Source organism: Saimiri boliviensis, chromosome 12, assembly GCF_048565385.1.
Source record: "Saimiri boliviensis isolate mSaiBol1 chromosome 12, mSaiBol1.pri, whole genome shotgun sequence".
In the NCBI taxonomy this organism is placed as follows: Eukaryota; Metazoa; Chordata; class Mammalia; order Primates; family Cebidae; genus Saimiri; species Saimiri boliviensis.
This window is the reverse complement of record NC_133460.1, coordinates 827,079-842,644: the sequence shown is the minus strand read 5'-3', so window position 1 is coordinate 842,644 and position 15,566 is coordinate 827,079. Positions and strand designations below refer to the sequence as shown.

The 15,566-nt window shown below is 48.8% G+C and overlaps 1 protein-coding gene across 9 annotated transcripts in view; it reads right to left on the bottom strand.

Moving 5' to 3' along the window:
- ABCC1 (ATP binding cassette subfamily C member 1 (ABCC1 blood group)) overlaps nucleotides 1-15,566 on the bottom strand; it is a 187,297-nt gene that overhangs the window by 16,338 nt on the left and 155,393 nt on the right. For all 9 annotated transcript variants that reach the window (XM_039478044.2, XM_074381615.1, XM_039478045.2 and 6 more), the window contains 5 exons: nucleotides 15,182-15,389; nucleotides 11,857-12,167; nucleotides 4,925-5,124; nucleotides 1,767-1,893; nucleotides 787-888 (listed from right to left, as the gene is read on the bottom strand). In XM_039478044.2, the coding sequence (XP_039333978.2) occupies nucleotides 787-888; nucleotides 1,767-1,893; nucleotides 4,925-5,124; nucleotides 11,857-12,167; nucleotides 15,182-15,389 (948 nt within the window). The remainder of the gene's footprint in view (nucleotides 1-786; nucleotides 889-1,766; nucleotides 1,894-4,924; nucleotides 5,125-11,856; nucleotides 12,168-15,181; nucleotides 15,390-15,566) is intronic.

The window sequence follows — 15,566 nt, the reverse complement described above, 5'->3', positions numbered from 1 at the left end:
ACATAACAGACAGACTGGGAGCCTGTAATTTCAGCACCTTCAGAGGCCGAGGAGGGTGGATCATCGGAGCTTAGGAGATAGAGACCAGCCTGGCCAAGCTGGCGAAACCCCATCTCTACTAAAAATACAAAATCTAGCCAAGTATGATGGCAGGTGCCTGTAACCCCAGCTATCCAAGAGGCTGAGGCAGGAGAATTGCTTGAACCTGGGAGGTGGAGGCTGCAGTGAGCTGAGATCAGGCCACTGCACTCCAGCCTGGGCCAGTCAGACTCCATCTCAGAAAAAAAAAAAAAAATACCAAAAACATAAATAATAGAAGGTTATTTCTGATACAAGACAGAGGCTGTCCTGTTGAAGGCTCTATGTGTGAAGGCTGCCGTTTATCCATCTGTTGAAGGGAGATTACCTCAATTGCTAAGGTGTTCGAGACCTGCTAGCACGAAACTGAGCCTTCTCTGTGATGTCGTCAAAACGTATGAAAGAGAATTAGAGGGGTATTCACTTCTTCCCAATGTGAGTACCTTCTGAATGCCCTGCCAGCGCTCCAGTCTCGTATATGGATACCCCAGATCTTGGGGCAAGCTGGCCAACTGTTTTCACCCTACGGCCAGGCTCTAAGTAAGTGCTGCAAAGAGACTGGACAAGCGTCAGACGCGCTTCTACCTTGGGGGGTATCCATCTCACTCTCCTGCTCAGAGGCAGAGGGTACACTGGCTAGGGCTCAGAGGTGTGCCTGCGGGTAAAGCTACAGCAAAGACCGAGAGGTCGGGCCAGGCCCGCGCCTACCTCCTTCTCAGTTTCAGAATACTCCTTGAGTCTCTCCACCGCCACGATGTTGGTTTCCATCTCAGATGACATCCGGACCAGCCAGTTCAAGTACGTGGTGACCTGCATGTGGAAGAGTCACATGGCATTTCTAGAGTGAGCAGGCAGACTTTATTTTCCTTTTTTCTTTTTTCACTGGGGTAACAGGAAACAAATTATTTCCAGTAAGATTCAATTATGGGAGGCCAAGGAGGACGGGTCACCTGAAGTCACGAGTCTGAGACCAGCCTGGCCAACATGGTGAACACTGTCTCTACTAAAAATACAAAAATTAGCCGGGTGTGATGTACACCTCTAATCTCAGCTACTCAGGAGGCCGAGGCAGGAGAATCACCTGAAACTGGGAGGTGGAGGTTGCAGTGAGGCGAGATCACAGCACTGCACTCCAGCCTGGGCGACAGAGTGAGACTGTGTCTCAAAAAAAAAAAAAAAGTTATGAATTATGAAACATTCAGGTAAGCAAGGTACAGAAAAAATAAGCAACCCCAGGTATAGCCATCACTCAGGCCTGCCACACTGCCTCCTCCCAAGGATGTATCATGTTTCCAAAATAACCCACAGGTCACGTAAGTAATCAGAAAGAAAACTGGAAAATACTTTGAACCAGGTGACAATATGAAAACACAATGTATCACCATTTGAGAGATGCAGCTAAAGCAGTGCTTAGAGGGAAATTCCTAGTTTTAAAAGCATTCTCCTCACAGATGGAAGTATCCTCTCGGGCCACCAAGGAGTATTTTTGAGTAACGGGGGAAATCCTGGCTATGGGTCAAATTCCTCTCCTGCTCTAGTTGGTCACCAGGCACCCTACCCACTCCTCAAACTCCACGTCTCTCACTTGCCTCTCCCCGATTCCTGCTGGAGCTGGAATCCAAAGCAAAGGACAACTGACTCCCTTATTAACAGACGTCAATGACCCAGCCGCGAGCATCCCCTCTTACCTGCAACGAGTAAGACACCGAGAGACCCACCAAGCCAGCGCTGAGGCTCTGCCTGGACATCACCGCGAACAGGGCGGCAAACAGGACAATGCAGTTGCCCACACACTCCAGCCGCACGGCCAGCCACCTGTCGAAGACGCACAGGCAGACGGAAGGGCACAGAGTCAGCTTTTCAGAGACTTGGTTTCCAGCTCTTGGGGAGAGAAGGGGACTCTGCTAACTCAAGTAACTCCACAATAGTTCCAGAGACTTGCCTTCTTGGCACTGCTTTTTCAAAACATGCACAATAGGCATGAGGCAGGGAAGACAGAAAACGCATGATGCCGGTAAATCCTCGTGAATCTGGCAGACCCATGGATTAAAACGGAGCTCTCCAGAGGCAATCTTCCCTGGAATCTGAAGCTTGCCTGTTTAAGAACCAACTTTTCCTCATTGAACACTTTAAAATACATACATATAGGCAGAGCGCAGGGGCTCAAGCCTATGATCCCAGCACTTTGGGAGACCAAAGTGGGTGGATCACTTAGGTCAGGAGCTCGAGACCAGCCTGGCCAACATGGCAAAACCCTGTCCCTACTAAAAATACAAAGGTTAGCTGGGCGAGGTGGCGCACACCTGTGATCTCAGCGATCTCAGCTACTCGGGAGGCTGAGGTGGGAGAATTACTTGAATCTGGGAGGGTGAAGGTGCAGTGGGCCCAGATCATGCCACCGCACTCCAGACTGGGCAAAAGAATGAGACCCTGTCTCAAAAAAAAAAAAAAAAAAAAAAAAAGTGTGTGTGTGTGTGTGTGTGTGTGTGTGTGTGTGTGTGAACCCAAAAAAGAAAAAAAAGACATCCTAGAAATTCCTAAATACTAAGAAGACAAAGACATCAACTATTAGAGGCACCAGCGATTTAAAATAACCATCACCGTTTCTCAGCCTTTTGGTTAAGAACAAGTATAAAATAAGTCTCTTCTCACGAGACAGATCTGAGGGGAATGAGAAACATCATTGTAACGTTCCCGAAGCCAGACTAGCCTTCATTTCAAAATGTTAAAATATACTTTTTTTTTTTTTTTTGAGATGGAGTTTCACTCTTGTCACTCAGGCTGGAGTGTAATGACGCCATCTTGGCTCACTGCAACCTCCGCCTCCCAGGTTGAAGTGATTCTCCTGCCTCAGCCTCCCAAGTAGCTGGGATTACAGGTGTGCACCACCACGTCCGGCTGATTTTGTGTGTTTAGCAGAGATGAGATTTTTCCATTTGGTCCAGGCTGGTCTGGAATTCCTAACCTCAGGTGACCCGCCTATCTCGGCCTCCTTTGGGAGGGATTACAGGCGTGAGTCACCACGCCCAGACCAAAACATACTAACCCTATAAAATATAAACAGAAATCTTGTTCTTTATTGTTTTGTTTTTTGAGATGGGGTCTTGCTCTATCATCCAGGCTGAAGTGTGGATGACATGATCACATCTCACTGCAGCCTCAACCTTCCAGCTTCAAGAGATCCTCCTGCCTCAGCCTCCCGAGTAGTTGGGATTTAGAGGCCCATGTCACCCAACACCTGGCTAAAAAAATTTTTTTTTTTTTTTATGATACAGAGTCTACCTACAGTGCCCAGGTCAGTCTCAAACTCCTGGGTTCAAGCGACCCTCCTGCCTTGGCCTCCCAAAGTGCTGGGATTACAGGCATGAGCCAATGTGCCCCGCCATCTTATTTGTTTAAAGCTAGGTTTCGTGTGATATCATGTGGCATTATAACTATTTTATTTTACTTTTTACATTTTATTCTACTCTTCTATTTTATTCTATTCTATCCATTTTAAAATAGAGTTTCGCTCTTGTGACCCAGGCTCTGTGAGCCAAGAGTGCAAGGGCACTGTTTGGGCTCACTGCAGCTCCGCCTCCTGGGCTCAAGTGATTCTTCTGCCTCAGACTCCTGAGTAGCTGGAACTATAAGCACTCATCACCAGGCCCGGTAACTTTTTTGTATTTTTAGTAGAGACAGGGTCTCGCCATGTTGGCCAGGCTGGTCTCGAACTCCTGACCTCTGGTGATCCACCCACCTTGGCCTCCCAAAGTGCTGGGATTACAGGCCTGAGCTACTGTGCCTGGCCATCTTATTTGTTTAAAAGATAGGCTTCGTATGATATCATGTAACACTAGAACTAATATTTTAATTTTCTAAAATATAAACCTTTCCAGGAAGACGGGGTGTTGATCTTTTCTTCACTGCAGTGCTTATGAACCATGTGACTGATCCCCCTACTCTGACAGACCCAGCTGGACTGTGACAAACCCCTCCCTAAAAATTGTGCGAGCAAAGTCAAGGTCTCTCGTCATTCAGCGTTGGCCTGCCCAGGCGTACACTATGGGATTAGAGTGTGTAAGATGGGCTGATGGTTCTGGGTCACCTCTGGGGTGCTGCTCCTGCTTCAGTCTATCAGGATGCAAATGGGTGAGAGGGATTCTATTTTAGGGGTAAGTCAGACACTTCTCTACATTCAGCAAATAATTAGCAAACTTCTGCCTCCCTTGGACTGATGGTATTATCTGTGATCCACAAGAGATCAATCCCCCACCCCACTCCCCTTTTTTTCCCCTGAGACAGGGTCTCACTGCGCCACCCAGGCTGGAGTGCAGTGGTACAATCTTAGCTCTTCAAACTCCTGGGCTCAAATGAGCCTCCAGCCTCCAGCCTCAGCCTCAGCCTCTCGAGAAGCTGGGACTACAGGCACACACCACCATCACAGGCTACTTTTCTTTTGTTTTCTTAGAGAGAAAGATGGGAGTCTTGCTATGTTGCCCAGGCTGGCCTTGAATCCCTGGCCTCAAGGGATCCTCCTGCCTCGGACCCCAAAGTACTGGGATTACAGGCGTGAGCCATGACATCTGGCCCACAAGATGACAATCTCATATGGTTCAGCTTAATATTAGTAAATTGCTTCTGACACACTTCATCCAGGGGTGCATGACCCCCAGACAGAAACAGCAGTGTAAAGACACTCAATAGCAGAGCCTGCCGCTGACAATCTTCAAGCCTCTCCATCCTTTCTGCCAAGGCCCAGATCTGCCTTTACACCCAGCCCAAGGTGCAAGGAAGAGATCCAGGCAAAGGAACAAGGTGCTCAGGTACCTCCTTCGCCCCCTCCTGCGGGTTCCACCATGCCCACCTGTTGGCCACGATGCTGGGGTAATAGGCTTTCTGGTTCTCGTCCACCTTCAGATCACTCTGGCGGATGAAGCGTTCTTGCTCCTCAAAGGCCCGAATAACGCTGACCCCCAGCAAGGTCTCGTTGAAGTGGGAATAGATGGGGGAGCGGCTGACCGACTCGAGGCGCTTCAGCTGCCGGGAGGTGGCCACGTAGAACCTCTAGGGTAGAGAACGGACGCAAGGAGTTGATCAAAGTTCCTTCACGCATCCTCCCAGGGCTGAGCTGGAGAAAGTCTAGACAGAAGCGACACCTCCAGGAGGCACCATGCCAGAGCTGGGCTGCTCTCGGGGGTGTCCACTCACCTGGCGAGCCACAGGTACCGCCCCGCCAACGATCGGGACAGCGACAAAAAGCGCTCATGCCTGTGCAAGGCCCACAGCCCCAGGCATTGTCCTTAGCATTTTTACAAACATCAGTTCATTTAAGCCTCACAAAAAACCCTATGAGGTGCTCATTCCTATATACGATGGGTAAACTAAGGCACAAATAAGCTAGTTTAATCTCCTCCCCAAGGCCGCCATGTTTCGCCATGTGGCTACCAAGGCACAGAGCTATGATTCAAACCCAGACCATCTGGGCTGGAAGTGCTACCCTCTCCCCTGCATGGCCTCTCGGAAGCCTTTAACCTCTAGTGTTTTCTGGAACCAGCGGTGTGGTTTTAGCACAGGCTTTGAGGTCAACCAGACCTCAGTTCAAATCCTGACTCAACTACTGATTGGCTAACACTCTGTTTCTCTAAGCCTCAGTTTCGTTATCTGTAAAATGGGAACGAAGATGGTTGCTCAGCCCGGTGTGGTGGCTCACACTTGTAATACCCACACTTCGGGAGGGCGAGTGGGGAGATCACTTGAAGCCGAGAGATTGAGACCAGCCCAGGCACATGGCAAAACACCATCTCTGCAAAAATAGAAAATTATTTCAAAAAAAAAAAAAACACCACAAAATCAGGGCTTTACAGGGTAATTTTAAGGGTGACATGTAAGAATTAGTCATACTTCTGATGTAAATTTGCACGTACACATTATTCCATAAATCATATAGACATACATGATGTCACTCAGCACAGTGCCTGGTCATATTAGGGTGAACCATAAGATACGGCTGTTTCTGTAGATAAGAAATGAGTATTAGCAATTTCACATAGTTTGACCCAACAGGAAGCACTCTATTCTATGGTGACTACTGTTATCATTAAGTGACAGAATTCTGCCTGCTGATCACATTCCCTCAAGAGTGACTCTCCGCCCAGCTGAGATGCCCACGAGGGTAAGGCAAATCTCATCACCTGCCTCCCTCGATGGCCTCCCAATGCTCTTAGAGGTGCCAACCATGCTTCCCCCCACTCATCTGGTCCTGTAACTCTCCACCGCCTTCCCTACACGAAGGCTGCCTGCCTCCACCACTGTCTCTGTCCCTTCTGGGCCATTCCTCATCACCCAGCAGATGAGAGCACTAATGTCACTTCCTGGCGGAGCCCCTCCCATCCTCCAACACAGGCACCATCTCCGGGCTCAGTGTCCCAGCTCCTGGGCTGTGATGACACATTTCACCAGCAACTCCACCCACCTGGTGGGCAGACGCTTCATCTGCTCTGCCTGCCCCAACCTGGGCATTCTGCCACTGCCAGGCACCAAGAGCCACCTGATGAGTCTCGTTAGACTCAGAACAAAGGCCACCATCCTCTCGAAGTTTTGAGGAGCTGTGGAACAGATGCTGGGCTGGTGTTCTGAGGATACGCGTGCTCTCCTAGCCTAGGTTTCCTCATCTATGCATAAGAAATTGCTGAGTACGGGGTTCCCGATTCCCAAAGGCGCCTACAATTGCTTATCAACAGCAGAGCTGGGAAAACTAAGGAAGGTTGCTATGAACTTGGCCTCCCTGCCTCCTGCCCTGGGCCAGATGTACTGGGCCACTTTGGGACAGAGTCCAACAGAGAGCATCAATAGCAGCAGGTGGCTTTTAGGAGGCCTCTGCGCTTGGCAGCTTCCTTCTGGATGGCAGCACGGGCATGAACTGGAACCCACAGATGGAGAGCCGTCTGGGGCCCCAGAAACTCTGTAAGTGAACCCAGGCACCACACAACCCCAGACACTCTCAAAACAGCTGTTCTGCCAATTCCTGGAATGTAGATCAGATATCATTTCTCCTCCAGCTGTTCCCACCCTCTCCGTCACAAAATCCGGACCCCTCTGCATGGCTGAAGACCCAGGTGATCTGCCCCCATCTTACCCTGGACCACCCTCCTTCCTCTCTGACCAGCTCTCTTTCTCAACAGTACAGATGCAAGTCTCCCTGAAGTGTGTTACCTGTTCAATTTCCTCCACTTGCCTCTGCCTCTGAACCTTATTTACTGGAAAAATGTAACCTGAGACAGATATTTGTTCAGGAATAATCTAATTTTTTTTTTTTTTGAGACAGAGCCTCGTTCTATCACCCAGGCTGGAGTGCAGTGGCATGATCTCAGCACACTGCAATCTCTGCCTCCCGGGTTCAACCATTGTCCTGCCTCAGCCTCCCAAGTAGCTGAAATTGCAGGTGCCTGCCACCAGATCCTGCTCATTTTTGTACTTTCAGTAGAGACAGGATTACACCATGTTGGTCAGGCTGGTCTCAAACTCCTGACCTCAGGTGATCCACCTGCCCTATCGATTTGATGGTTTTTTTTTTTTTTTTTTTTTGAGAAAACTTGCTCTGTCACCAAGGCTCAAGTGCAGTGACACAACCTTAACTCACTGCAACCTCTGCCTCCCAGGCTCAAGAGATCCTTCCACTTCAGCCTCCCAAGCAGCTGGGACTACCTGCTACCACACCCAGCTAATTTTTGTATTTTCTATAGAGATCAGGTTTTCCCATGTTGCCTAGGCTGGTCTTGAACTTTTGGGCCCAAGTGATCCTCCCGCCTCAGCCTCCTAAAGTGCTGAAATTACAGGCGTGAGCCACTGCCCCTGGCCGAACTTCATATAAAGGAACTCTCACAGGACACACTCTTTTGTGTGTGGCTTCTTTTCAGCACTGTATTATCTATGAGATAAACCCAAACAATTTTGTATATGAGCATTTCATTCCTTTTTACCACTCAGTCATAAACTATATAATTATATCACAATTTATTTCTCCACGGTCCCATTAATGGACATTTGAGTTGTTTCTAGTGTGCAGCGATCATGAACCTAGACACTGAGAACATTCTAAGCACTGCCTTTTCTCTCTTTATCCCTCTCTTTTTTTTCCCCCATATACACTTAGGAACGAGATTGCCTGATGAGAGGATAAATGCACATTTAGCCAAAAGCAATTAAAAATTAACTATCCTATGATCTCAACCCTTAAGAAGATGATGTTTTCATGTACCTGCCTCTCCTCCAGTCCTGCCCACACGCAGCGTGCATTTCGTCTCAGTGATAATGACACCCACAACCTGGCCCTTTGCTGAAATCATTTCCTTTGTTGCTGAAAAATAAAACCCCTGGTGCTGCAATAACAGTGTCTTCTAAAGACCCCTGCTTGAAGCCACATCGCTGCATGGCGTACCCAGGGTCCTGCTATTCGCAGATATTTCAGTGGCCTTCAACATTGCATTTGCCCTGTTTTGTTCTTTTCAAGTCTTTCGGGAAATTTTCCAGCTGGCGTATGAACACAGATAACATTTTTCGGGAAATGTAAAAAAAAAAAAAAAAAAAAGCTGGCAGCAATTTCAAGGGGAATAACGAGACTCTGGGAACTGAACCTACTCTCTCTGATGCCATCACTGTTTGTTCTCATCAATCACTGGGCCACAGCGTGGTGGGCCGTAAGGCCTCCTGGACGCCACCGGAACGGCTGTGCAGCCTGGTTTGAGACATGGCGAACCTCATGGATTCTTACTCTAATTTTGCATTGCAGCTGAAATGCTCTCATCTAAACAACCCATCCTTACTGGAATTGTGCTGCAGTGAATCCTTTAGGGGTAAGTAACAGCACAGTTTTGGAATCAGACCAACTTGAGTTTGCACTCTCAGCTCTTCCATTAAAAACATCTATCCTGTGGTACCCTAAGAAACCATGTGTTCAAAGAACAAATAACAGTTTCCGCAGAAGGGATGCAGTACAGACTGACTGCCTACACAATTTCCCCTTCTTTCCCAACAGAAACTTCTTTATCTTTTTTTTTTTTGAGACAGTCTCGCTCTGTGGCCCAGGCTGGAGTACAGCGGTGTGATCTCTGTTCACTGCAACCTCTGCCTCCGGATTCAAGCGATTCTCCTCTCTCAGCCTTCTGAGTAGCTGGGACTACAGATGCACGCCACCATACCTGGCTGAGTTTTATATTTTTAGTAGAGACTGGTTTTCACCATATTAATCAGGCTGGTCTCCAACTCCTGACCTCAGGTGGTCCACCTGCCTCGGCTTCCCAAAGGACTATGACTACAGGCGTGACCCACCACGCCCGGCCCCAACAGAAACTTCTTGGGAAGTGCAATGTGCCCAGGTGAAACATGGCACTTCCCAGGGTCCCTTGTGAGTAGAGGTGGTCCCATGGCTAAGTTCTGGACAATTAGAGGTACAGGTGTCCCTCTTCTCCAAAGTCTCACTTTCCACGGTTATATGGTTTGGTTATGCCCCCACCCAAATCTCATCTTGAACTACAGTTCCCTTAATCCCCATGTGTCATGGGAAGGACCGGGTGGAGGTAACTGAATCACGGAGACAGTTTGCCCCAACCTGTCCTCATGACAGTGAGTTGGTGCTCACGAGATAAGAGGGTTTTGCAAGGGGCTCCTGGCTTCCCGGGCTCTCCTTCTTCTTCCAACCGCCATGTGAAGAAGGACACGTCTGCATCTCCTTCTGCCATGGCCTCCTTAGCGATGCACAACTGTGAGTCAATTACACCTCTCTCCTCAACAAATTGCCCAGTATCAGGTGTTTATTCATAGCAGTATGACAACAAACTAATACACATGGTTTCAGTTATCCATGGTCAGCTGTGCTCCAAAAACGGCAAATGAAAAATTTCAGAAATAAATGATGTGTACTTTTTTTTTTCCAGGATGGAGTCTCACCCTGTTTGTCACCACCAGGCTGGCGTGCAGGGGCACTGTGTCACCTCACTGCAACCTCCAACTCCTGGGTTCAAGCAATTCTCTTGCCTCAGCGTCCGGAGTAGCTGGGATTACAGGCACCCACCACCACGCCCAGCTAATTTTTAAATGTTTAGTAGAGAGGGGGTTTCACCATGTTGGCCAGGCTGGTGTGGAACTTCTGACATCAAGTGAACCTCAAGCCTCGGCCTCCCAAAGTGCCGGAATTAAAGGTGTGAGCCACAGCGCCTGGCCAGCTAAGTTTTAAATCGTGCACCCTTCTGAGTAGTGTGATGACATCTCCCGCAGTCCCACGGGGGTGTGAAACAGCCCTTTCTCCAGCGGATCCACACTGCAGACCCTCCCTGGCAGTTCAGTTACTTCACAGCCGTATCGGTTATCGGACTGACTGCAATGGTTCTACAGTGCTTATGTGCAAGTAACCCGCATTTATTTAAGAATGCCCCTGGCTGGGCACGGTGGCTCATGCCTGTAATCCCAGCACTTTGGGAGGCCGAGGTGGGCAGATCACTTGAGGTCATGAGTTTGACCTCCTGGTCAACATGGTGAAACCTCATCTCTACTAAAGATGCAAAAATTAGCTGGGCATGGTACACGCCTGTAATCCCAGCTACTTGGGAGGCTGATGCAAGGGAGTCCCTTGAACCTGAGAGGCAGATGTTGCAATGAGCCAAGTAATAAAAATAATGACCCTCAAGTGCAAGAGCAGTGACAGTGGCATATTGCTATAATTGTTCCATGATTGTACATTATTACTATTAAGCTCTTACTATGCCAGATTTATAAATTTGACTTTATCACAGGTATGTGTGTACAGGAAACAAACAGCGTATGTACGATTCTATGTGCGGTTTCAGGCATCCATTGCGGGGGGGGTCTTAGCATGTGTGCCTGCAGATAAGGGGGTGGTGCTGATTCAGCGCCCATATAATCCCTTGCCCTGCTTCCCCTCCTCAGACTTGCTGACTGAAATGTAGATATAATGGCTGGAGACCCAGCAGCCATCTTGGGCCATGAGGCCAACTAAAGAATGAAGAACTTGTAAAAATATGGTAACATTTTTTAAATGTTTAAATAAATGCAGGTATATGGGATATTAAACTCATTAAGATGTCATACCAGCCCTGAACAGCCTACCTCTAAATTTCTATTACAAAAGAGCAAAAGAAACACCTATCTTGTTTAAGCTCCTATTATTCATGTTTCCACTATCTGCAGGAGGCTTAGGAACTAAACAATTTTATACTTAATGGAATTTTAGGTCAGGTGCAGTGGCTCACGCCTATAATCCCAATACTTTGGGAGGTTGAGGTGGGTGGATCACCTGAGGTCAGAAGTTTGAGATCAGCCCGGCCAACATTCATGAAACCCCATCTCTACTAAAAATACAAAAATTAGCCAGGCATGGTAGTGCATGCCTGTAGTCCCAGCTACTTGAGAGTCTGAGGCAGGGAAATCACTTGAGCCAGAAGGGAGAGGCTGCAGTGAGTCAAGACTGTACCATCTCAAAAAGAGAAAAAAAGACATTTCAATCATAAAGTTGTATTTATAGCTACAGGTTTTGTTTCCTTTTTAAATTGACAGACGGAAAAATAAAACTTAGGAAAAAAAGTGGACTTGACAAAAAAAAGTGCATTTGGTTATTGTGAGCAAAAACACAATCAATTTAAGTATTAGAAACTGACAAAAACAAATCTACAAGCTTCAAAAGCACCACACTGGAGACACGGTGAAATAAGATGAGGCTTTAGGTGACACTGGTGGGTAACAAACAGTAGGGCTGGTCCCGAACATGAAGACCCCACCTCTTACCTGGACGAAGAAGTAGATGAGGCCGAGGGGCGGGATGATGACGGCGGCAATGGGCGTGGCCAGCAGGATAATGATGCAGGCGCCGACGACGTTGAACAGGGAGCCCATGAACATCTTGATGACCTGCGGGATCATGGAGTCCACCGTGTCCAGCTCCTTGGAGAAGCGGTTCACCAGGTTCCCGCTGGGGGTCCGCTCAAAGAAGCTCATGGGTGACCGCAGGACGTTGTCCAGCAGGGTCAGGTGCAGACGGCGGGAAGCGAAGATCCCCCCGATGGACACGGCCATGGAGTAGCCAAACACAGCGATCCCTGCGGACACTTGGAGTTAAAACTCCACAATGCGGAGCGGGAGCTGACTGCCAGCCAGACACGGCAGGGAGGAGTGGCCGTGTGCGCGAGGCAGGCCTGGACTCCGAACTTCTAATAATAATGATGGTGATGGCCAGGCACAGTGGCCCACACAGTGGCCCACAACTGTGGGAGGCCGAGGTGGGCAGATCACTTAAGGTCAGGAGTTGACACCAGCCTGGCCAAGATAGTAAAACCACATCTCTACTAAAAGTACAAAAATTAGCCGGGCATGGTGGCGGGTGCCTGTCATCCCAGCTGCTCAGGAGGCTGAGGCAAGGGAATTACTTAAATCCAGGAAGTGGAAGTTGCAGTGAGCCAAGGTTATGCCACTGAACTCCAACATGGGAGACAGAGAAAGACTCCATCTCAAAAATAATCATGCTGCTGCTGCTGATGGCAGTGGCTATTCTTCAGAGGGCACTTCCTATGTGCTAAGCACTGTGCTGGGTTTCGTATGTAACTAATTTGTATGGTGACTCCAAAAAATTTCTATTACTACCCAATTGACAGATGAGAAAACTGAAGTCTAGACAGGTGAATGCCTTTGCCTGTATTATACTGTGGCTATCAGAAACAGAAGTGGGATTTTAATCCAGACAGCCTGCTTTTAACCCACAGGACATACTCCTCTGGAACAAGGTATGCCGGGCCACAGACAGGCACCAGTCCATGACCTGTCAGGAATCGGGCCACACAGCAGGAGGGTGCAGTGGGCAAGTGAGCATCACCACCTGAGCTCCGCCTCCTGTCAGCTTGGCAGTGGCATGAGATCCTCAGCGCAGCGCAAACTCTACTGTGAAGTGCGCGTGCAAGGGACCTTGGTTGTGCGCTCCTGATGGGACTCTAACTAATGCCTGAGGATCTAAGGTGAAACAGTTTCATCTCAAAATCATCCCCCGCCCTTTCCATGAAACCGGTCTCTAGTGCCAAAATAACCCGGGGATCGCTGCGCTGGAACAGTGCTATCTAAAGTAATTTTCTGCAATGATGGAAATGTTCTATGACTCCTGAGTAGCAGGGATTACAGGCATGGGCCACCATGCCCAGCACATTTTTGTATTTTTTTTTGTAGAAACAAGGTTTTGCCATGTTGCCCAGGCTGGTCTCAAACTCCTGGACGAAGCAATCTACCCGACTTGGCCTCCCAAAGTGCTGGGATTACAGGCGTGAGCTACTGCACCCAGGCTTTATTTAATTTTAATAGTTGAAACTGAAATCGCCACCTGTGCCTTGTGACTACCGTACCAGAGAGCAGAGCTCTGTAATAGGCACTGATGCTGTGTGAGTTCAGGTAATACCACACTGTCTCTGTTCTCTACCTTCCCTCAGTTATAATTTGCAGGCCACAGTCCTTTGCCCTAATGGCAAGGAGAGGGGAGGTCAGGGATTGAGAGACTCCGGGAATCCATGTCCGCTCTGCTACCGGTGGGTTTTCCAAAGCCATCTCCTGGGCATCCTGAGACACTGGTGGTTCTCTCAAACAACCCACAGGAGGGCACTGCGCATTCCCGAGCAGCAACTTCCTAGGAAGACAGAGGCTTCCATCTCGGCCTCTTTAATCAGGGAGAGACCGCAGAGGCAGGGGCTCCAAAGACAGGCTCTGGAGCCAACGGTGCCAAACCCCACCTCTGCCACTTACCAGCTATGGGACCTCCTACAGGTCACTGAATCTCTCACTTTCCTCATCCATAAAACGGGACAATGACACTGACCTCGGAGCACTGTGGAATGTAATGTCCCCAGCTGGCAATGTGCCTGGCAAACAGGAAGCGCTCAAATCTGTGAAGTCTATGCATTTACTGTGTATATAACATATGGAACACACATGATATTGACAAACGGCTCACACACTGCACAGCACAGTGGTTAACAGTGTGAGCTCCTGAGCCAGACTGCCTTGTTCTATGCTAACGCCACCATGTATTAGCTGTGTGACTTTTGGCAAATCACTCAACCTCTCTGGACCTCAATGTCTACATCTCCAAAATGGCGGACATATTAACTCCTACCTCACAGGGCTGCTGCAAGGATAAAGTAAGCAAAAACACGTGGAAGTGTTTAGAACTGAGCCAAGTACCAAATAAATGATGCGTCAGCACCAGCTGTTATAATCAACACTGCTGCGTTTGAGGACTCCCACAGGACCACACAGAATGGTACAGAGCAGGGTTTCTTTTTTTTTTTTTTTCGTTTTTTTATTTTTTGAGACAGTGTCTTGCTCTGTCACCCAGGCTGGAGTGCAGTGGTGCAATCACAGGTGGAACTGTAGGCTCAAACTCCTGGCCTCGAGCAATCCTCTCACCTCAGCCACCAAAGCAGCTGAGACCACAGGCACAGAGCACTATGTGTAGCTATAGATTATTTTATCTATTTTTTCTAGAGACAGGGTCTCACTATGTTGTCCAGGCTGGTCTCAAACATCTGGCCTCAAGTGATCCTCTGACCTCAGCTTCCCAAAGTGCAGGATTCTAGGTGTGAACCACCTGCCTGGCCAACAGCAGGGTTTCTCAATCTTGTGACAACCAAAAGCAACTCCAGGTATTGTCAAACATTCCTTGCCCATAATTGGGAATTACTAGGATGAACCAATTTCCACCCACACCCAGCAGGCCACAGAACACAAGTGAGACCTCACGGAAGCTCTGCCACCCTGACAGAGCAAACAGGGTAGGGGGGCCCTCCCAACTCGCAGTGCTTTCAGTGGCATCTGTTCTCAACTGTCCTCATCTGTAAAATGGGCACAAAGGAGCACTCCTCCCGTCTACCACCAAGGGCCACGTGAACAAAGCACTCACTCTGCAAATCTTTGAGTGTCTACTCAAAAAACAGTAGCTGACAGCTACTGTTCCTCTTGGTTTGGCCTGGTCTGGGATCCCACAAAACCCTGAGGACTCTAAGGATCCAATTCTATAATCAGACAAAGCCACCACAGGGGTTCAAATTTGAGTGGGGTGGGAGATGGTGCCACCCACCTTGAGAAATGCCCAGGGCTCCGTAGACGCTCAGCCGGACTTTCGTGTGCTCCTGGGTCCCGTTGACGATGGGGTCATCAGTCCAGAGGCTGAGCCAATAGTTGGAAGCCAGCGAGGCCACGTGGTTACACATGAAAAGGAAGATGCTGAGGAAGGAGACGAAGAGTCCGATGGCCTTCATGTAGTCCCAGTACACGGAGAGCTTGACCTGGAGACCGCGGGGGATAAGGCAGCTTAGCACATGCAGCAGCGGCCCAGCTGCACAAGGCCAGGGCTTCACCAGCACTGCACCACCCAGCTGCCTGCCTTTGCTCCCACCTGGAACACCCTCCCCTTTAGCTATTTGACAACATCAGCAGTAAACAAAGTCCAGGGCCAGGTGCGA